The 24,102-nt window shown below is 44.6% G+C and overlaps 1 protein-coding gene across 1 annotated transcript in view; it reads right to left on the bottom strand.

Moving 5' to 3' along the window:
* LOC138513089 (uncharacterized) overlaps positions 1-23,823 on the bottom strand; it is a 410,124-nt gene extending 386,301 nt beyond the window's left edge. The window contains exon 1 of the mRNA XM_069627758.1: positions 23,656-23,823. Coding sequence (XP_069483859.1) covers positions 23,656-23,707 — 52 coding nt within the window. The 5' untranslated portion in view covers positions 23,708-23,823. The remainder of the gene's footprint in view (positions 1-23,655) is intronic.
* Positions 23,824-24,102: the final 279 nt, after the last annotated feature.

The raw sequence follows: 24,102 nt of genomic DNA, 5'->3' as shown, positions 1-24,102 counted from the left end.
TCTTACTGCTGCTGAGATTTCGACTGTATAGCCGTCCAAAGCCGGTTTGGCCATCAGCCATGTCTCTTGGAGACAGATCATGTCATAAATCCCCAGGTTTGTCTCGCCGACCTTCGTCAGGTGGGCGTGCCCTCTTGTGTTCCACGAGCACAATGTGAAGGCCTCCTTTTCTGGCCGCTCCTCGTCGCTGCATAGTTTTGAATCGCCAACGCTGAACGGCCCTGGTCGTTGCTATTTTCTGTTTTTGTTCCATTTTTGGCTGAACCATTTCCAGGGGCCTAATTCTTGATTAGCAGCTTTAGCGACGTCTCTGAGCTCTTGTGGGCTGCTTTTTTCGTCTCTCCTCCTTGGCTCAATGTCTACCTCGTTCCGTTGCTCCATCTTTCTTCCACGTGGCGGGCTACCTTCTACACGACTATACACCCTGTCCCGGTCTTCTCTTCTGTAGCACTGCCGGGTTTCGGCAGGAGAGTCGTGGTATCTCTTTCTTGTGGTATTCTTTGAATCCTTATCCCAACGATGGTCGTGGTAGGCCCTTCGGCGTCCGTCATTCTTGGCTGCCTCTTGCCTTCGAGTTTGGCGGTACAGCTCTTCCATCCTTGATTTATAGTGTGTTGATGTAGCGACGGTATCTGCCTTTTTCTTACTTGGTGAAAGCTGACTCCCTTGATTTTGTTATCTCTGTCAAAGTGAAGCCCAACGACGTTAGTTCCTTGTATGCCACTTGGTCAATCCGCTCTATACCTATTGCTTTGATGTGGACGTAGGATTTAGCCCTTTTCTCCCTGTGGTATGGTTCCACTAACACCACTTCTTCCAGTCGGATTTTGTTTAGAGTTGTTGTTTTCTTCATAATCTTCATAACCGTGGATCTATTCAAAATAAGGTGGCCGCTCTCTGGCTTTCTTTGCTCTAGTTTGAACACTCTTAGCTCGTCTTTATTTGTTTTTTGGTCACCCCTTACGCCTCTTTGGGCTCTTTGTTTCACTGGGCTGTTTTTTTCTATGCATGTTTTGGGCTCGATGCTTGCCTTGTCTGGAGATGTCTGAGGTCTCTCCTTTGGGTCGCGGACAACCCGATTTTGCTGCGGTGTCGCTGTGGCGTCTTTACTTCCATTTTCCTTTTCCGCCCTTCTGTTGTCTCCATTTTGGGCCTGTGGGTGTATGTCTACTCCTGCAGTTTGCCCGATCTGCTCTGTGTCTCTGCTTTTCTCAGTTTGCTCGTTTTCCTCGTAGACCGACATGTTTATTAGGTCAGAGTTTGCCATAAATTCATCTACCGTTTGCGGTGATTTGGGAGAGGACGCCTCATTTGCCGATCTATATTGAGTATTACGGATTTCCCTTTCTTGCGGCTTTGCCCTGTCTTTTATGATGTTTGTTAGGGCTCTGGGCAGGCTTGCCTCTTTGGGTGGGCTACTTAGATCCACTGTCTGGTATTGGATTTCGTCAGGCCTTTTGACTACGTTATTGTTTGTGATGGGTAACTCTTTCCACGGAAACAGCATTGATATGGAGTTTCTTGTGCCCTTCTGGTTCGGCTGTGATACCTGGGGTTGTGGTTTTTGGCTGTTTATTTGAACCCTCAGCTCGTTGTTTATTTGTTCCATAATTTCTATCTTTTTCTCAAGTCTAATGATTTTACTTTCGCAGTTGCAATGAGGAGAGGTGGCACGGTTTTCTATGGCTGAGATAAAGCTTTCGACGTTGGACATTTTGGTCATCATGTTAGATAGAATAGCGGTGTTATCTTTCACCTCTTCTTTTATCGCCTCGTATAGTTTGCAAAATGGGGCCAGCACGATCGTCATAGCGGACATGATCGCAATCATGTCAGGCTTTTTGCTCGGCGACTCCTTTTGCATTGCTGCCGCTATATCACTTAAGCGTCTCTTTTTCGGAGAGGCCAAGATTTGTTCTTTTCTTCGTGTAGTTGCCGGAAGGTCACTGTACAGGGAGTCTCGGCTCGGACTGTGGCCGTTATTGATTAGCATGGTTGGGTTTCTTCGCCCTTTGTTCGCTAGAACCTGGTCCCAGAGGGTTTTGGACGAGTCCCTTATCTCTGGGGCTTGTTTGATTGGAGAAACCAGCGTCAAGTGTGGTCGAGTCCAGGCCACCCGCTGCTCCCTGTCAACTTCTTGATTTTTCCCAGGGATTGGGTCGTTGGTATTTTGCCTTTCTGGTTCCTTACTCTCCTCCATACCCGTACTAGGGTCTTCTGTAAGGCTTGTCATCTCTTGATCAGGTTTCTTTCGAGGTGAAGTGGGGTGACTAAGTGGCGGCTCCATCAGGTTTCCCCTCTCGTCTTTGTTCATTCTCTCTTCTGTTGTATCGATTTTTAGTGACTATGCCCTATCTTTTGGGTTTTGGGCTTTTGCTTTTTCGTTTAGCTGCTCCTGACTCTGGATGTGGTTTAGATGCAGGTCAGGTTTGCGCAAATTAGCGGCTTGTGGGAGGTCCCCTACAGCTTCCAGCATATCAGCGTCCGATACTTCATCTTCTGTTTGACTATTTCTTTTTTGGTGGCGTGTAAAGAAGGCTTTTAAAGAGTTTTGGTTTAAGGGGTTGGGGAGCCCCTTTGAGAGAGCCTCTCTTATGGATCGTTCTTTTTTACTCTTTAGGTCTATCGTCTCTGAGACAGACTTCGCTCTTTTGTAGGCAGTTTTTTTGGTGTCTTGCAGTATCCTCTTTCTTCCTAGGTTTAAGAGGGTATGGTTAGTTGGACTTATAGTTCCCCCCTTTTCCAGGTTTTCTGCGTTCGAGTTCGAGTTCTTTGGTTTCTTTATCGGGACCGACAATTCGGCAGTTTCAGTGTCAGAGTCCACTTCTATCACTGCCACATCCGACACCTCGTCAGATCCCAGCTGAGCTTCTTGATCCCTGGTTAAGTCCATGTTTAGGTCTGAATCCGTTTCGCTGCTGCTCGTCTCCAAGAGGCGCTTGCGTTCGTTTGATCGTCTTTTAGACCTTGATTGCTTTTTTAGCTTGTTTTAAGATGGGGGACGATCCACTAGGGTTTGTATGAATCATTGCCCTTACCTGAGTAGCCTTGGGTCTGCCGAGTGGGCCTTCCTTTTGCAGAGTGCTGAGCGGGGGATTTTGATTTTCCCCCCTAGCTCTTTCTCCTTTTTCTGGATTTGTAACGGCGATCAGCCGACTTGTGTTTGCATGAGGGGGGACCCCCGGGGTTTGGCTTGGTTCACTGGCTTGGGTTGGTTCTCTGGTGCTCACCCGGTCGTTTCCCCTTTCGTGGTCCGTTGTCACCTCATTCGGGTGAGTTGTATCCCTTTGTCCCACCACACCATGGGTCTTGATTGCGTGCGGGGCCTTATCTCCCGTCGTGTTTTCCCCGTTTGCCCTCACATCTCTGGCGAACTGCAGACACTCTTCGGCGGCGTCCACCGGCCTCACGGCAGACTCCGAACTCACAACGGAGATAAGGAGCTTTGGGTCCGGGAGTTTTAGTCTCCCTGGGGACTGTGCGAGGGGCTCAGACTCAGAAGGTATGGAGGGAGTAGATGCGACCGCGTCGACCTCTTTGTCGGCATCTTGGTCAGCTTGTGTTTTCTCGGGTGTCTTAAGTTTTCCCAGGGGGGGGTGAGACCCCATTTGAACTACCCCCAGGTGTGGTCATGGCACTATGCTCGCTGGACCCATGCTGTGGCCTCTCCGGCCAAGAATTGGGAGCACAAAGATCAGAGATTTCGGTCATGGAAACAGGTGGAGTGTGAGGGTTAACGGAGACAGAATCACTCACCTTTCCCTCTCCCTCCGAAGGCAGATGCACTCGGGCTGCTGACGGTTGTAAGACCTGCCCAAAGCACTTTTGTCTGGCACCTTCTCTTGTCGATTTAGCGGTCGAATCAGACTTTGTTCTTTGTTTTTTCCCCAGAGGGGACAGCCACATAGGGGTAGCTCGGCGCGGTCTCACATCAGGGTCCATCCTGCTGCGGCTCCGCGTAAGCAGGGGACTCCACTCCGCTCCGCGGGTTTTAGGTGCTAATAGTCACTTCCTGCAAACAACGATGTGGTCAGAACACAGGACTGCAGCAGACTGCTCCAACTCAGCTCACAACTCCGCTCCGCTCAGCGGGTTTTAGGTGCTAATAGTTACTTCCTGCAAACAACGATGTGGTCAGAACACAGGACTGCAGCAGACTGGTTTGTAAACACCCCACAGGTACAAGAAAACTAACCTGCTTTGCGCTCGATTGACATTTACATATGCTCCACACGATGGCCGTCGTTTTGAAAAGTGCTCATCAATTTTTTGTCGTCTTCGCTCCAAAGGTGCCGCCCTGACACACACCCACATTAAATTCCTACAACCTCCACAGGTCAGCCACTCCACAGGGAAGTTACCGCATGCATGCAGCTGAAGGTTATACGAATCCCGAGTATGTGTCCCTAACAGCCCCACAATGACAGAGAGCCTCCACCACATATGGAAACTTCCCGCACCCTGCCACGTATGAAAACATCCCGCAGCCCCCAGCAGTGAATGTAACCCGTGACCCATTAGTTATGGAGACAGAGAATCGGGCGCAGAGAGACTTAGAAATAGCACTTCACAGGGAGGAGGGAGAACTGGCACAAGTAACGCAGGCACAGGGAGAGTGGAGAAGAGAGCTAATAGGTACAGTTGAGTGGAGAGCAGGAGACATTGTATTTTGAATTCACAGCAGCTATTAGGGACATACACATTGAAATGAAGGACGAGGGCCGTAATGATGAGAGGACTTGAGCGGGACCACACCATGCTGATAGCTTAGATTACTAATTGATCAGATCAGACTCAGATGCAAAAGTCACAGAGGAGGAGGAATGGGGAACAGATGAGGAGCACAGGGAAGAGATACCACGCATGATAATACCAAGAGTAGAGAGTTTATGGGTTCCAAGACTCTGAGCATGACCAGGTCACATTGCAGTGGTGGAAGAGAAGAGAGGGAGGAGAACATTGGCAGCCAAACAAATGGGCACATCAGTCAAACAAGTGGGTATAAAACTTCCATTGCTACACAAAGGCCCTGAACAAGTACAATACGTGCCGTGGCCACACATGGATAGAACTAATTTAATGAAGGCACTGTCGTTGCTTACATCGGGAGCAGGAAAGTGGATATATGCACTGGAGAAGCAAACAACAGGTGTTACATTAGCGGTGGGGGATATGAAAAGCTTGTTCACTGGATTATTAGGAGACCAAGGCAGATGATATTTGGAGGAGAGCTAGTTACCCATGTTTATGGATGGGTGATGATAAACATGATGGAGCACATTTTAATGATTATGTCTGGGCCACCTTAAGGACAGCATATCCAGACACACCAAACATAAATTCAACTATGGCATGCACCATGAAGGAGGGCGAAGACCCTGAACAATATATTGACCAAATTCAGGAGATGTGGAGGGAGGAGACAGGGGGACCATGGGACAAGAACACAGCCATATGTTAACACATGTTAAAAAATGGACTTCCAAAGGAGGTACAGAAAGATTTGAACACAGTGGTGGAAATTGAGGCTAAGCGCTGGGCAGAGATTCAGACAATTATAGTACATCACTGTCGGAGAAGGCAGGAGAAGGATGAGGGAGTGGCAGAGAATTCACTGACGGCAGAGGCTAAGTTGGTACAGAAGAAACTAGCAAAACTGAATATAGAAGGTGCAGGTGGAAATGAGAGTGGTACCAGAGTAGACAGAGGGGAACCAACGTTACCCAGATAAGCAAGATTACCAGGGAGGTTCTCACCGAGCGAGAGGTGAATTCTGAGGAGGTAGAGGGGAGGATTTGGAGGGATGGGGCCAAGATTTGGAGTGTTAGGACCGTGTTGGGTATGTGGGGGAATGGGTCATTTTGAATGTGAATGTAGAAGTAGACAAGGGTATTTGTACAATCCCCACACCTATCCCAGCAGACCAGTGGTCCCAATGTCATATTATCAGCCATTGAGTATCCTGTGTGGCTCAGCCCCCACACAAGTGCCCCAGCAGGGGCAGCAGCAACCAGTGACAGTACCAAGCGCCAGTACCACAACAGCCAGAACCCCCTGTTTTAGCTGCTGCACCAGTGTATGCACAACAGCAAACACAACAGTCAGCGCTCCAAATATGGGACAAGAACGCTTTACTTCATGGCACACTGATGTACTATACAGGGGCGAGCATGCTGGGAGTTAACCCCTTCCCATTGCCGGGGTTGACCACCTATCCAGATTACGACAGCCCACATACAGAGAGCGTTGACATGCCCATTCCTGTTGATCCCTGCTGACCCAAAGAACCCCTGGTAGGTGTGGAGATTGGTAACAAATAATTTGTTTTCATTGTTTATACAGGTGCAACACAATCATGCATAAAGGAAGGGTGCTGCCCTTTATCGGGAAAAGTAATGGACATACAGGAGTTCTCTGGGGCAATAAAATTGGTTCCTTTTACAGAAGATCTGCCTATGAAGGTAGGTAACAAAGAGGTGTTATCCCCGTTATAATTTCCAGCAGACACATCAGTGAACCTGTTAGGTAGGGACCTGCTAAGCAAATTAAACATGACCATTTCATTCACGGAGAAGGGGTAATACGTTCAACACCAGAAATGTGTTATGCTAGGGTTCTGGCAGTGATATGAGCATTATTTTGTGGTGTAGCTACTAGAGGAATACCCTTGCACCCAGATTTGTTATGTGTGGAGCAACAGTGTTGTTGAGTTGGATGCCTGGGATCAGACACAAATCATGCCGAGTACCGTCTGAGTTTTTTTTTAGACTAGCCGTTCCCCAAAACCATGCTCCACATGCTATTGCTACTCTAGACTTGGACGCAGTAATGATTACCAATGACAAGGTAGTGTTGATAGGAACTGATGAGGGGGGAGCTGAATGGCATGTAATTTTGTGTATTGGTCCGACTCGTTGAGAGGGATGTTGGATGGACAGCTGTTTGAAGATGTTGACAATGATGGTGACATGATATTTGGGATTAGCATACCATGCACAATAATGATTCATCATAGAAATGTACCGTACCCCGCACTTATTGTTAAGGCTGTGCCCACATATCTACAGGAAGACATGGCAAAGGTACCTAGCACTTTATAGACTGACAATCCCCATGAAGAAGGGCTCTTGAAGAGCATTGGAGAAGTTTGCATCAAGGTAAAGCAGGAGGCAGTATTACCCAGAATACGGCAGTATCCACTGACCCGAGAAGCAGATGACGCGATACATGAGACCATTGTGGCATTATGGAAGCAGGGCATCATAGCACCCTCAGAGTCCCCATGCAACACGTCAATATACCCTGTCAAAAAGGCAAAGGGGTCAAGTTGGAGGATGATACAGGATTTGGGCCCATTGAATAATATTTCAGAAGCTGAGTTCCCAGTGCTAGCAAATCCCACCATGATTCTTTGCAATATACCCAAAGAAACCACGCAATTCACTGTCATTTACTTGAAAAATGCATTTTTCTCTATCCCATTACACCCTGATACCCAAAGCATTACTACGTTTTCTTTTTGCATTCAATGATTTCAACACATTAGAATTCCTCATTGGCATTGTGATTCCCCCAGCATTTTCTAGCATAGTACTCCACATGGATTTGGGTAACTTACATGTACAGAGCATTATTATCCAGCATGGTGATGATCTCCTAGTGTGCAGCACAACAGAAGACCTGCATAGAGAAGATTCAGTGAAATTGCTAACACGGCTCGCAGACAAAGGCTATAATGTAGATAAGGACAAAATGCAATGTTTTCAGTTGGAGGTGGTGTATTTGGGACAGATTATTTAATCCGCCGGCAAATGAGTTACCCCAGAGAGAGCAGTCACAGTATGAAAAAACCCAAAGCCAACCTCACTTAAAGAAAGGCAGCAGTTCCTGGGTTTGTGTTGCCATTGTATGGCATGGACTTTCGACTATTCTAACTACATAAAACCGCTATTGCAGGAAATTAAGGAAGCATTAAGGTACACTTACATGGACAGGCAGGAGAGATGATTATATGTTTTCAAGAACTCAAAATTGCCATAAACAATGCACCAGTATTGGCAACCACTGATTACACAAAGGAATTTTATTTATTTTCACATTCCAATGGTCCAGTCATAACTGCAGTATTGACTCCGCTCACATCTATGGGACACAAACCCTTGGTTTATTAGATTTGGTGATGTAGGGCCAATTCACATGCGAACAGGCACTGGCAATTGAAAAGTCGATAATTATGGGTTGCTCCATAACGCTATATGTGAAACATGCAATTTTAGAACGATCCAAGTCCATTCTTAAAAGCCAAAAGGCCTCTGCATATGAAGTTATCCTGTCAAGCCCATCCATTCACATTGTGAAGTGTCGTACTGTAAACCGTGCCACCTTTATTGCAATATCCATCAGCCAGGATAGGAAGTGCATGACTGTGTTGCCTATAAAGGGCCTGGGGATGATCTCACACAGGCAAATGAGGATGCACTTGTGTAAGTGGAGGTGCTCTTCATTGATGAAGAACTATCAATCAGGAGATGGGAGAGAAGCACACGGGTGCAGCAGTAGTGTACCTTGAAGATGGGGAGTATGAGGTTTTGGTTAAAAAAAGATTACCAGCCCACTATTCGGCACAAGCAGCAGAACTGATTGAATTCATTGAAGCACTAGAAGTGTCCCAGGGGTGTTTAGTCAGCATATATTCGGACTGTGCATACTTGACTACCACTGTACATTCTAGGTTGTCTAGATGGAAGAGGAGAGGGTTCAGACGCTCACATGGCAGGCCTGTCCAGCATGCAACCTTATTGGGAAGACTAATTCATGCCTAATTCATGCATTGTCCCACCCCACGATGATAACAGTAGTTAAGTGCACCCGCATACACAAAATACAGACTCTGTTACACTTGGCAGAGATGCTGCAGACAGAACAACCAAAGAAGCAGTGTATATATGGGTTCCAGAATATCCAGAGGTAGCAAGTCAACAGCTAATGTAACAGGCGTATTTGTAAAGCACACGTTCACCTCTGAAGGGGCATCTTGACGTTAATGACAGATGTTTATTGTTACCCAACTTAATGGTACTCATTTTTTTTACATCGGAAGGATGAAGGGCTGAGTGGACCTGCCGGGATTTGAACCTTTGACCAGGAGGTCAAACACAGGCCCCTGTAGTGGATGCATTAGTCCACTGAGCCACAGACCTGGTTCTACAGCTACAGTTAGCAATACAATATTCAGAAGTACCGCTTATGCAAATAATTGAACAACAAAGCCAGGTGCCCCAGCATGAGAAGGACCAGTGAGTCAAAAGGGGGACTTACTCTCACCGACTGAACTGGTGTGGAGACAAAACATTACAGGTAAAGTAGTAATGCCATGAGAGTTTCTCATAGGCATTGCCGTGCGCATGCTTCTAAGCAGCACATTGCTGCTGACATCCGGGAGGACTGGTTTGGCCCCAATCTGGCCCCAATCTGCATGATTTTGTGGCAAATTGTACTTCTTATCACATTCATAGTACTGGATATACCCTCAGGACGTTGTGCAGCACATTGCCCCATTCAACTGGACCCTTTCGGAAACTCCACATTGACTACATGGACATGTTAAACAGTCATTATTGTTATCTCATTGTTGTGGTTTGTCCATTTTCCCATTGGATTTAGGCTGCCCCTTGCACACAGCCAGATGACAAATCAGCGGCTACATTTTTAGTACGCAAGGTGTTTCCTCGGTAGAGGATATGTGAAGCCTTCAAGTCAGATAATGGGATTCACTTTTTTAATTACTTGTTCAAGGAAATAGCATCCTTATTAGCGATCCACCATAAGCTGTATTCGATTTACCACATAAAGCCAACTTTATTGTTGAATGGTCTTTTGAAAGCTAAACTGTCACAACTTTGTACCACGTTAGGGAGGTTTTGGCTGCACTGTCTCCCTCTGGCTTTTTTTATCCTGAGAACGCAGCCAAGTAAGGATCACAACTTGTCCCTGCACAAATTTGTGATGGGGAGAAGGATGCACACACCTCTTACACCTGCACGCTCAGCATCAGACACTCACAGGGCAGCAGATATATTGGGGGAGAAGTATCAGTGATATTTGCGGGAGTTAACCAAAAGCATCAAGTAGTTGTCTCAACAGATTACTCCTAGGAGAGAAGAGCCTGCTGCAACATCGTCCACAGACCCAGCCAGCTTACCAGTGCCTCAACTGTACCCCTGAGATAGGGTTTCCGTATGGAATTTCGTGCGCCTCTGGAATGACAAGAGCTTTCAGGGACCAATTACTGTTGTATATTCAACACTGTTTAAGGTTCGTGTGAAGGAGCTGTGGTATTGGGTTCAGTTATCTAAAGTCAGGAGGTTACCTGAAACTGCTTTGTTTTCTCTGGAGAACGCAGATACTAATGAATAAAGTGTCAGTCTATCTGGCTCCTTTTTCAGTCCAATGCTGTAAATGATCAGTCCCTGTTGTTTAATGAAACCTGTTGATTTGTCTGCGTGTTCTCTTTATCTTTTTCTTTTTCTCCCTCTGTAGGGTCAAGATTTTAAGCAATGTGTAATATTTATCTACATTATATTTCCATATTGTTTCTCTTTGGTTATTTTATATGGTTGGGCCTATAAAGTGGAAGTATGGAATTCGAAATTGTACAGATGTAACAACACTTTTGGGGATAACACATAGCAGACAGGAGACTGAAGCAGAGACACAGTACAAATAATATGGGGCGTGTGGTGATTTTGGAGACTGTAGCGGATGTGTACTACCCCAAAATGGACAACATGTGGTACAATCACATGCGTTAGGTGGGTAGTGTGAAGTCAAATGAGAGCTGTTATGTTTGCTCTCCGAAACCTCATGCAACAGGCGCACCTAAGCTGTTCATACCTCAAGAAATGCCACCTCTTATAGCCCAATGTCTGGTGCACCTGACTCTGTGTAGAGTATGAAGACTATTCCAAGGGCACACAGTCCAAGCAGTCAGAATGGACAGAGGTGATGAAGAGTGTGCAAGGAAGAAAGAACATACTCGATGCCAAATAAGACTGTTGCTGAAAATGGAAGGTCCATTGTTTTCCATTTACAGAAGGGTGACGGGAGTAGTGAGCTGTGCAGCGGGGGCTACTGAGAATTTCGGAGGATGTAGTGGCATGCGTCAATACGAACTGTGGCAGGATCTGGGGAAAGTATGTGCCAAAGCTGACATGGATTGAGTTAAGTGAGAAGCCTGCAAAAGTGCAGACAACAGTGGATTATTCTTTTTTGTTTCCATGGCAGCGTTGATGGATGTATACTGGGTATATGCACAATAAGTGTGCCTCCACCTTCGGCCATCTTGGAGGGGAGTCTGTTCACTCACCACTTTACATTCAGCAGTTTTTGTGGTTCCTGATTCACAGTTAGCGGTTGTAAACGTGCAGCCCCTAGTCACAACTAAGCCCCGTCCCAAAGGCATGCCCGCCGCTCACTAAGGTCTTGTCGACAAGGAAGGTTTAATTACCGGTTGCAGGATTCATCTGACAAACTGAAGGCAATCCCAGACTAGTTTTGCCTCTTTGCTAAGACAGAAGCATTTTTTACCTCCCTCCCGGTGCCAGGTATTCAGAATGCAACTAAATGCTAAGTGGCTGCAGATCACCAGCTGGGAGAGGTTGCAGCTTGCAAATCAAATAGAGCTGGTGCTGCTGACAGAGAGATTCCATTCTACTTGGTCAAAGGCCCATGTAATATCTATTTATAAGAGGGGCACCCGTTCAAATCCATGTAACTACCGGCCCATTGCAATTCTGGATGCTGATAGTAAAGCTTTTGCTGACATTCTTCTCCAGCATCTAGAAGCATGGGCCGCTTGTTCAGGGCAGATATAGAAGTGGAAAATAGGCTTCAGAAAGAACATGAGTACATGATTGAATGGTCTAGTGATTAAATGCATTCAAAAACTAGCATAGGTGAGAGATGGCAACCCTGTGTTCTTCACCTCGGTGAATCTAACAGCAGCATTTGATGCTGTTGATCGGGATCTAGTACGGCGTAAGTTACAGGGTTGGGGTATACCACCTGGATTGTTGAGGCTGATAGTTGGTTTATATGAACATTCCACTATTCAAGTCTATTTAAACCAACAGAGACTGTTTTCAAGACCAATCTCTACCTTTAGGGGCATTAGTCAGGGGTGTGTCTTGGTCCCCTGCCTATTCAATCTATACATGGTAGATTGTAGGAGAATACCTACTTCCTAAGGCCCGGTTAACACCTAAACGTCACAATATGAGACCGCTTGGTTAGCCTGTGTGGATGATTTCTTAATTTTTGACAATACACCCACAGGCTTGCAGCATATCTTAGAAGGTTTTCCAACTTTGTGCAAGTGCATTCCCCATCTATTAATCTATGAAGACCAAAGTGATGCAATTATCTGGCTCGATGAAGTAAGCCCCTTTTAAGTGGTGGATTGGGACAGAGCAGGTTTGAGAAGATTGACTCCTTACTTTATCTCGGCTCCTTTATTACCTCAAAAAACAACAAAAACGCTATTTGATCTTGACTTTATACAAAGGCAACTAAATTATTGAATCAGCTTTGTAGAGTTGACTTCAGATATGGTACATTTTCTCTTTTTACCATCTATTCATTTTTACGAAGGGAAAATTGTTCCAAAAATCGAATATGGGATCAAAGTGTATGACCTGTCAATACTTGACTATTTGTCGTTTTCAGAGGCCCTGGTTTGGAGGAGAGTTCTTTGCATACCTTGCTCTGTCCCTCATTCTGTGATGTGTTATGAATTGGGTTTAATTTCTTTTTTTGTTTTGTTTATGATTTATTAGAAAAACCTTTTACAATTTACAAGTCATTCACATAAGACAATATGTAAGCCTCCATATTTCTGAATATAACAAACATTGAAATCAAAAATCACAAATGAAAACAAACCAGATAAAATCCTGTCTCCCAACAGGTTGCCATTCTAACAGATCAAGTATGCATTAATCCTTTAAAAATATGGTCTATCAATTGTATTACTGCTAACACCGAACTTAATTTATCACCAATTAAAAACATATCCCACCATTCTGTGGGCAACAAAGATGTCGTCTGCATTACCCATGTTTCCAGATAACGAGTTCAAACTTCAACTAAAGCTCTATAATTCGCTACTAAATGGAATAGTGTTTCTACACCCCCACCTTCCCCACAATATCTACAGGTAGAGTCAGCCTCTAATATCATCCTCAAGCCAATTGAACCTCTCTCGCATGGAGTATATTTAAGCAGCATGAATTGGGTTTAATTTCCTTGAAAGCTATGGCGCAATGAGACCTCTCATTACATCAGAAAATTCTTGTGCCAACTAAAAATCTCTGTTTGAAGACCTTAAAGTAATTTGTCTGGAAAAGGGCTTGGTAGCCCTGAAAGAATTGGAGGAACTATGTTTTGACTTATTGCTCAATTGTGGCTCTGACCCGGCAGAATTGATTGGCAATCCGTGTAAGGTGAAAAGAGCAGTGTACGTCTTAGATTGTGTACACACTGCGGATGAACTCCATCAGCATGTTATGATGAGTTACCTGAGAGATGTACATAAAAGACGGGCAACACTGGTACCCGTCTTACAATGTACCCTGAAAAGTGTATTCGCCAGCTCTTTCTGAGGTTTCGCTGGAACTTAATTCACACAAAGAAGATCTTGGCTGGATGTGGCTTGGCTAATGAGGAGCTGCTTACATGTAGATTTTGTCAGGATAGTGAGCTACGGGAAAAAATACAAACATGTATTGCTGCACTGCATTGCGCTACAAGACCTAAGATGGAATGCTTTCAGGAAACATCTTAGTAGGTTTAACAACAGTGGGTTTGAATTCATGTGGAATTATTGTCTCTCCAGAGCTACGACATCTGCTGTTGTTGAGTTGTAACCTTTTTTAAAGCTTTCAATATGAATATTAACTTTCATGGTTAATCTTTTTCCTTTTTTTCTTTTCTTTCTTTCTTTTTCATTATTATTGAGGATAATTAGTTTAAAAATATATGTTTTGTTGTCTTTTATGATGATGTCTGATGTTAAAGGTTAAACTGTTTTTTAACCAATAAAACAAAACAAAAAAATAGAGTAGGGTCTTAATTCCATAAAGACTGTATTCAAAGCTTTCCATAACCGATGTGTCTTGGATTTGCTCACAGCTTTGGAGGGGGGCATGTGCAAGAATATTGGATTGTCTTGTTGCACGCATACACTCCCAAATTATGAACCATGTGATAGGAGCGCTTCACAACTTGAGGATGGCCATGGAGAAGGAAGCTGGAGTAACTGCTGACTGCTTCGATTCTCATGGGCCCTGTCGTGGTTGGAGATAGAAGTAAAATGATTGGTTCCTATTGTGTTCGTACCAGATGATTTTGTTATACTGTTAAAAGACCCTGCTGAAGAGCATAACCATGATGGTGTCAGTTACAATGGGTAGAGCTCTTCCTCTCACAGAGCACGCGCCCCCAGACTGATGAATGGGATGGGAATGAGAAGCAAAGAATGGAGTAGTGAGGATATAGCAGGAATTTCCCCTCCACCTGACCATGAGAATTTTGTGGAGTACTGGTTTGGCCTAGCAGGAGATGGGGTGATGTTTTATGATGAGCACTCTGAAAGAATATGCTTGGGGGTCAGGGTTACGCCATGTGTGTAGGGCATGGGTACCCAAAGTTGATGAATATAGAAGAAGGGAAGCAGCTGGGTTAGTTAATGGAGGATTAACTAAAGGGGGGGAATGTTTGGATGCAAGTAGTGCATCCCAGCTAGGCAAAAAGGTTCAGACTGAGAAAGACCTATTGGAAGCGCTGCAGTGTAGGCAGTTTGAGGTTTGCATGGTAGAAGCCACACATATTTGTTGTAGTTAAGTGAGAAACATATTACACATATAATATAGTAAGACTGGCAGAGCAACACACCTATCAATGTTGCAGATGTAGAGGTCGTAGATAGGTTAGTGTATTAGATGCCTGGTGCTGAGAAGTACTACAGTCTCGGGAGGATAGCTCAGGGCAACACACTCTCCTTGGAAGCACGACGATGCAGAGAAACACAGGTTCGATGCCCGGGTCAGCGCTTAGAAATCTAAGAGTATTATGCGTGTTATAAATAACCAATCATAATAATGGTGTTATGTTTTGTGTGAGGTTTGAGAAGGGAGATGAAATAGGTGGAGATAGAGAGAATGGAGTCAAGAAGGGGATATGGTAAATGCAAGGTCAGTGGGTCGACATTGCAAGTGTGCCACCATATTGGATCTTTAGTCCCAGTACACAATGAATAAAATGAAGGCCTGAATGTGGAGCTGTGGCTCCGTTGAGCTCAGTCCCAAAATAAACACGTATTCCAACCCCCATGAGAGAAGCTAAGTTCAGATTCACTCACGTTGCATAGATAAACGCTAATTGTATCCAGCTGCAGATATCCAAGATGCTAGGAAAGGAATGCTGCATGGGGACAGAAATGTAAGTATGCACCGTTTGAACGACAAATTCATGGGAACAGGGCATGAAGGTTTGGGATGCCTAGATGCCAGGGGAAGATTTCGAGTACTACTGCCCTCACTCGAGGAGCGGTCATCTGTTAGGATGGAATGCGCACATGCAAACGTAGTATGGTTCTGGAATGTAGTGATTCTAGAACCAGTGCTTGTACAGTGAAGATCGCCCAGCGGTGTTAAGTTCCGGGGGCTTAAATAATGAACCACTTTACATATGCCTGAGTCTCAGCATAATTTATAACAGTGGCGACGCGATACCTTATTAGCCCCCGGAGTCCCGGTCAGCAACACTGCAGGGCCGGATGAGCTGCGTGATCTCCAGACAAGGAATGCAGGTCCGTTAACGACTGTGCAGCGAGAGGAAATCCGCTGCCGAGGCAGAGGCAAAGAACTCCGGTAGAAACGCACACAGGGTGAGCTGCCCATAAGTATTCTTAAGTAAGCCATGGCATTAGGATTGACGCCGTACGAGGGATGGCCTCTTATGAATACATAGATGCAACAGCAATGTCGCATTAGAGTAAAGGACATAAAGGCGTGCCAAAACATGGCGGCCATTTTATAAAATTTTATGGGCATGTATCCGTGACAACAAAATCACGGAGCAAATAGAGACAGATAAGCTAACGGGCCAAACAAAACTACATACTAGTAATGCAACAATCCTTTGTGAGTGAGTGAACTGTAAACCACACAAGCGAACTAGTGACAGTGGATGGCATATTGTAAAAAGGATTTGAGCAAGAGATTGCATCTACAACTACAATAGAACTGGTGACAATAGTGGCACATTATAAAGGGGCATACATTTTTTTTTAAACTTCATCCGCACCACATATCAAATACTAAGAAAGACACATAAGGCCAAATACAGCAAAGACATCAAAATTTTAAGAAAAGGGAGAAAGACAATAAAAGAGCCAGGAAGTATAAAGACATTCAAGCTTAACTGCCCTCACAATGCAACATGTTATAGCGCCAGTACAATTTCTCCCACTCCCTGCAAATCCTACATGTCCTTCGGAGCAGTGGATCGACGGATTCCAAGTATACATGAGGGCTCTTGAGGGCGGCAAATATAATGACGATCTCAAAGAGGCCACTTTGCTAAACTGCATTGGAGCAGAGGCTTTAAGGATTTTCAGGGCACTCCCTGACTTGGACGGCACGGAGGGGGGCTCTGGTGACAACAATCGCAAGTTTGAGTGCACGCTAGGAATGTTAGCCAAACACTTTGGCAACAAAACCAACGTGGTGCTAGAAAGGTACAAGTTTTTTCGAGACGACAATTGAAAGGTGAATCAATAGATGCTTTCATTGCATCTCTGAGGGGACTCATGTCTATGTGCGTCTTCACCAGCATTTGCGAAGAATACCTAAGGGATCAACTTGTGTTAAATGTGGCTGACTCACGCATACAACAGAGATTGTGGCAAACCAAAGATCCATCACTGGAGCAAGTGATGGAGATAGCCAAGAGTATGGAACTGGGTGATCGCTGCATGAGAGAAAGGTTTGACTAGAGTGAGGATAGAGAAATCAAAATAGTCCACGAGGAAGTAAGTGAAGACACTGAAGAATCTCTAGTGGCAATGGTGAGGAGAATGACCACTAATAATTCCAGGGCTAACTCTAAGAGAGGTAGAGACACTGGATACAGGAACCAGAGCCAGGGCCATTGTCAAAAATGCGGCTGGTACAAACACAATGATACTGGGAAAGAATGCCCTGCCCCAGCTGTTGAATGCTACAAATGTGGACACATAGGTCATTTTGCCAAGGTGTACAGAAATATTCGCGGTAGAGTGGGCAGATTCAGCAGATACTCCTTCAACAGACCGCCAAGAAACATGGTGAAGGTGGTTGAGGAGAACCCTGGACCTGACAACATGCTAACCATCAGCAGTGAGAACACACAGCATGTACAGATACTCACAGCCACTTCAATAGAACAGAATAAAGGACCATGGGTAAACATGCAAATAAATGGAGTATCCTTACCCTTTATGGTGGACACTGGGTCTCTGTATACCATGGTCGATGTCAAGACATTTGTAGAGGTATTATCTGGCAACTTGCAGGAGATGCAATACACTGGAGTAAGAGCAACAGGGTTTGGTAAAACTCCTATTGATATCATTGGATGTACCTGGGTGAAGTTGTGTTTCTGTGACAGAGAAACATATTGTAGACTGTACATAGCAAAGAATGGTTCGTCGGTAGTAGGATGGGAAGAACAAGCCACTCTACGCATCAGAATTCATCCAGGGGAAGAAATTCCCATCCTGAGTGTCCTAAAGGACAATAATGACATTAAAGCTACTCTTGCAAAACAGTTTCCCAAAGTGTTCAGTAAAACAATTGGGCTCCTGGAGGGTTTTCAACACAGGATAATTCTTAAGAAGGGAGCTATACCATAGCACATAGGGTAAGAGGTGTTCCAATCGGCACGAAAGAAGCGCTAAAAAAATTACTTTCTTGATTGTGTGAACAGAATATAATTGAACCCATAGAAAGCTCAGAATGGCTTGTAGCTATAGTGTTGGTGAAAAAACCAGATGGGACCATAAGAATGTATGTAGATCTGAGAGATCTGAACAAAAACATCTGGATAGACAGACATCCTCTTCCGAATATAGGAGAATTGTTGACGACCATGAAACCAGCCAAGTTTTTCAGCACACTAGACTCATCCTCGGCATACCACCAGATAGCTTTGGAAGAGGGGTCCAAAAGCCTAACATCATTTGTCACTCCACTGGGTGCATTCATGTTTAAGAGGATGCCTTTTGGCCTTGCCTCGGTTGCAGCAGTATTTCAAAGACTGATGTCATTTTTATTTGGAGGCCTTGAAGGCGTACACTGCTTCCAAGATGACATTTTGATATCTGCTATTACGGAAGAAGAACATAATGAAAAACTGATGGGGGTCTTGCAAGTAATCCAAAAGAATGGGCTGACTTTGAAACTTGAAAAGTGTAAGATTAAATGTGACAGAGTGTCATATCTAGGCCATTCTATTGATGCCAAGGGTATCAGTCCCAAAGAGGAATTGATAAACACCATATTGGGTATCTCGGAACCAGAAAACAAGGACCAACTAAGATGTGTTTTTGGCATGACAGAGTACTACTATGTGTGAATGATTACACCAGTAGAACCAGGAACATGAGAGAACGTATGAAAAAGTCCACAAAGTATATATGGTCAGATGAGTGCTAAGGCAAATTCGATCGGATAAAAGCCGCCGTCAACAAAGCACCAACACTGGGGATGTTTGACTGCAAGGCAAAAACCATCATTTCAGTGGATGCCAGTAAGATTGGCTTAGGGTGTGTGTTGGAACAGCTTCAAGACAAAGATCTGGTCACTATTGAATTTGTGCCAAGGGTCTTGAGAGGAGTGGAATTGAACTACTCCACGATAGAGAGGGAAACCTTGGGGGTAAAGTAAATCCTGAAACATTTTAGGAATCTAGTGTAGGGACTACCCATTCTCCTCAAGACCGATCATAAGCCACTAGTACATTTTCCACAATCTAAGACACCACATCTGATATCACCAAGGATTAGGCATTGGATTTTAGACATAATGCAGTACAATATGTGTATATGCTATACTCCAGGCAAACTAAATCAGGTGGCTGATTGTTTTTCCAGGTTGCCATGGCATTATGGAGAGGCGAACCATGAAACAGAGAAGGAGCCTGTGCGTGATAACATTATCGCTACCATAAACCCTGGCATTGCGAAGCAAGAGTGGAAGGGCATGGCTAGTATGGATCTGGAACAAGTGAAGCTCAGAGAAGGCATTGCCAGTGATTGGAATGACTATGACCAAAGTTTGGGGGATTTTGTTCAAGTCATAGAGGAGTTATCGATTTATAGAGGTGACCGAATCATCCCTCCAGTGAAATTAAGAAATAAGATATTTACTCTGGCCCATGAAGGACACTTAGGAAGAAGCCTGACCAAGAGGAGAGTTAGGAGTAATTACTGGTGGCCGGGTATGTGTAGGGAAGTAGAAGAGAGTGTCAGGAATTTTACTCCATGTGCCAAAAGTGATAAAGTAGCCAAATTAAGGAAAACACCTCTGTAACCAGTGGAGACTCCCAATAGCGTGTGGTCCAAGTTAGCAATTAATATCATGGGACCGTATGAAAATCTTGATGCTGTCAGAATATACATTATAGTCCTGGTAGACTATACCTCGAAGTGGGTCGAGTGGGGAGTTGTGGAAGGGAGTGTCACCACCGAAAATAAATTGAACTTTTTGAATGAGATTTTCAACAGAGAAGGCGACCCCAAGGAGTTAGTCTCTGATAATGGGACTCAGTTTAAATCGCTAGATTTTCAAGGATTTTTGAGGGATAGAGCGATTGAACATATAACCACATCACTTTACCATCCCATAGCAAATTAACTTGTCGAGAGAATGAACATATTTGTGAAGAGTCTGATTCAATTGGCTGTAGCAAACTCTGTCACATGGAGGGAGGCTCTCAAGAAGGCCCTTTGTGCTTATAGAACAACTCCACATTCCACCACAGGTGTAGAACCATTTACCATGATGCGTGGCAGATTGGTATCCAACCTGTTGAGACCTGCATGGATGTTCATGGATACAGGTGAAGTACAGTTAGACATTGAACAAGTTATAAGAAGACTAAGAGAGAAACAGGCGAAATACAAAGAATACTATGATCGCAGGAATGGAGTGAAAGAGAAGATCATTAAAGAAGGAGATTGGGTTTGTATCAAGGAACCCAAGGAAACATTGAAGAACGAATTGAAGGGCGAATCCAGATTCAGATCACCACAGAGAGTAAGAAGCAGTTCCTGCAAATCAGATGTGTTGGAAGATGGGAAGATGTGGTCATGTGATGATATTGTGAGAGTGGAAAAAGATTTCAATAGACCAAGCACCAGTAGGGGTAACGCCCAAGTGGCAACAGACCACATGAACAATGAGACACAGGACAGGATTCATGACAAAAGAGACAAAGTTTCAACTGGCGTGTTATCCAAGAGAAACCGCAAAATGATTCAGAATTTCAGAAACAATTACATCTACTACTAGTGATGTCAACTACCTGTGAAACTCACACATATCCTTTTTCTCATTCTACTCCATGTTTTTTCTTTTCTTGTTCTCTTTATTGTTTTCCCCTTTTTGTCTCATTCCCCTTGATTGTATTGTTCCCCACCCAACCATTTTTGTTCTCAATATAAGGGAGTGGGATGTTAGGATGGAATGCGCACATGCAAACGTAGTATGGTTCTGGAATGTAGTGATTCCAGAACCAGTGCTTGTACAGTGAAGATCGCCCGGCGGCGTTAGGCTCCGGGGGCTTAAATAAAAAACCACTTTACATATGCCTGAGTCTCAGCATAATTTATAACATCATCCTGTTTGAATTACACATAGACGGCCAACTAAAGCAAATACATCCCTGAAATCAGGCTTAAGGGTGGTGCCCTGGTCAAGTCATTACTAGGCACCTGTAGTTTGAAGGTGATTAGGGGGGACACATGTCTGGAACATTCCATGATTTGAGATAGGATAAGCAGAGATGATGCCCGTATATTCAGTACAGAAAGGTCCATTGTCTTATCAAATCAGAATTGGCCTCACCAGTCTTCCTTTGAATGTGCCCAGGTCAGAGGGTGCACCTCACATGAAGGTCATGACTCACTGGTGTATCAATATACTCTGTAACCAATCCTGCACCTGGACACAACTGTGACGATCTAGCAAGCCACATGGAGAAGGGGAATGGGTTCAGATAAGGTGTGGCCAATCGGCTCAAGGACTCTAGGTGGACATTTGCATGTTCTATAGGTGTTAGTCAATGAGGTTGGTGGGATAACATTGTAACTTATGTATGCTAATTTTTGGTTTTGCAACAATATAACCTGTATCTCTTTGAGGTCTGATAAGTGTCAGTTTGGGTTCTACAGAACAATCTTAGACTCTTTTTGCATGTAATAAACCTTGTTTTCCCTTGCAAATCATTGCAGTGGTTATTGGGCCTTTACGGATCGGGGCATCATGTTCTTCTTTACAGCGACCTTTACAGGTCAGAAATCCTGCTACTGTGATCTCAGGCATTGTACAAATAATGTGTCTGTGTATCCTCCCTGAAATGTATCAAAACTCAGACACAGCATTTGCGTTAGTAAAGCACACAGGGCCTCATTACGAGGTTGGAGGTAGCCGTGGCGCTATTAGCACCATGTTGCCTCCAAACTCCTTCCGACTCCGCCCTGGTGAATGGAGCAATTACCGGTCCATTCCAAGGTTGGCAGGTAATTGGCAGGTAATTCCCCATTCACCAGGGCCATTCCCCATTCCCATTTGAGCCCTATGGGAATGGGGAAGGCGCTAATAACAGTACCGCAAATTGCGGTACCGTTGTGTGTCCCGTCCTTAACGCCTGGAAAAACCAGGCGTTAGAGGAGGACCCGCAAAGGGAACTCGTAGTATGGCAGTAAGGGAGTACCGGCACCGGTGCCCTTACCGGTGCCGGTAATCCCTTACTGCCCACCTCATAATGAGGCCCACAGACTTCTGAAAGCCCTCTCCCATGCAATCATACCAGCAAGGGGCATAAACAGTGCCTGGACTCTGGAGAGACAATCTCTGAACAAGGGGCAGGTCAGGTTCGATTTAGAAATTACCAGATGGGAATCCGACAGATTGAGGAAAACCTCCCAGACACAGGTGATTAGATTTACCCCTGTAGTCTGCAGGAAATCCCTTGCTGTATGTATATACAGAAGGCTACAGATAATTCGGAAATCATAGGCATATACAGTAGGGACAATGTAGGTATTTTAAATTTGTTTAGGTTGGCATACAAAGAAGAAATAGAATTTGACTTGGAGTAACAACTCAAGAGGAAGGACAGTAGGAAAGCAAGTCTTCAGTCAGTGGAGACCTCCTGAGCCTTCAACCCCATTACCAAGAAAGTGGAGCCCAATGGCTGCCTTGGTGGTACCCAATGCGTGGTTTGGTGGTGCCCAGTTGGGAAAACTCCATAGGACATGCACAGTGGGCTCATCGGTTCACTTCAGGTTTCCTGGGGCAGACTAAAAGACCCTGTGCCGGGCAAAGTGGTCACTGGACATGGAGGCAGGCTTGCCCAGTGGGTCTATCCGGTAGTCCAGGGGTTCCTGAGAAATGGTCAAAGGCAATGCACTGGGCATAGTGCCCACCGAGCATGGCCAAAGGTCATGTCTGTTGGGTACTGTAAATAAAATCATGTATATCAATAAATAACTTTGAAATTAATTGAAAACACTTTATTTCCGGAGACAAAATGCTTAATTTTCACTAAAATCAGAGAAAACACATTATTAAGGGGAAATGGAAGTGGCCAACTAGGTTTCCGAAAGCAGCCATAACTCTGCCAGTGCCATTGTAAAACAAATGTCACTCAGCCACTGTCATGCGTTGCTTGAACTTTCTTCCAAAGATGCAAATATGTATGAGTGGGTTTGAGAACCGAAACTTTTTGACTGCTTTTGAATCACCACTAAATCTATAAACCACGAACCACAAGATCAATTAGAGGTAGATGGAGACATTTGAGATGATTTTACAGATGAAAAGGGAAGTTCATGGTGCTTTGGAAGCCTCCAAAGCAAAATAAAATTGCTAAGAGGATTAAAATACCTGTCGTGGGCAACTGTGAGCAACCATAGATCAGAGCACACAATGATGACTTTGTTTATTTGGGAGACATGCGTCAACCTTTTTACCTCAAACCTCTTAAATGTTGGAGTTTTAGTTGAACTGGTTCAAACATGCGCATTCATGTTTCTAAAAGGGAGTTGAACCTGAGGAAATTGCTTTTTTCCAAATGTACATTTCTGCAATATTTTCTGCAGACTGACTTTCACAAAACAATACAAGAGTAAGCTGTACACCATGAACGCAGTTATGAACATCTTAGAGCGGCTCCCTTCTTACAGGATACACGTGACCTGAGAGTAACATTAGCCTTTGGCCTCAGCACTTAATTATTAATTTGTACTATGCTTCAATATAGGGCTCAACCTGAAAAGGACATGGGATCCATAAGGCACCCACTCAGAAGACAAATAAAAGGGAGTGCTCCTACCTCGATGCAGTGTGATTTCCAGCAGGTACAGAGTCAGAACTAGACCTGGCATGTTCAATCGGAAGCACTCGCAGTCTGCAGATGGTCTGCTCGTAAGGTTGGGTAGCTCTCTGTGCCGGTAGACAACATAAAGCCACTGTCTGCAGTGCCCTTGGCCTTCTTTTCTTAAATGATGCTTTTGGAATGCTGATGTAACAGATGTCTTTATGAGGCACAAAGGAAAAATAGAACACTTGATGTCGACACTGTTCCGTGGGCTTGCATGTGGGAATTCAGCTGCATGTACACCAGACATTTAGGGCCTCATTACGAGTTAGGCGGAAATTGGGAGGTACATCCTCCAAAAAATAGCCCTGAGGAATTACCGTTACCGCCACTCGGTCAGGCGGAATATTCGCCTGATTACAAGTGGTGGTGGCGGTGTAATTCCCGATTGATTTTGGATCC

This window comes from Ambystoma mexicanum, chromosome 12 (genome assembly GCF_040938575.1).
Source record: "Ambystoma mexicanum isolate Mex_15411 chromosome 12, UKY_AmexF1_1, whole genome shotgun sequence".
Lineage (NCBI taxonomy): Eukaryota > Metazoa > Chordata > Amphibia > Caudata > Ambystomatidae > Ambystoma > Ambystoma mexicanum.
The sequence above is the reverse complement of the archived record's forward strand: the minus strand, read 5'-3'. Positions and strand labels throughout refer to the sequence as shown.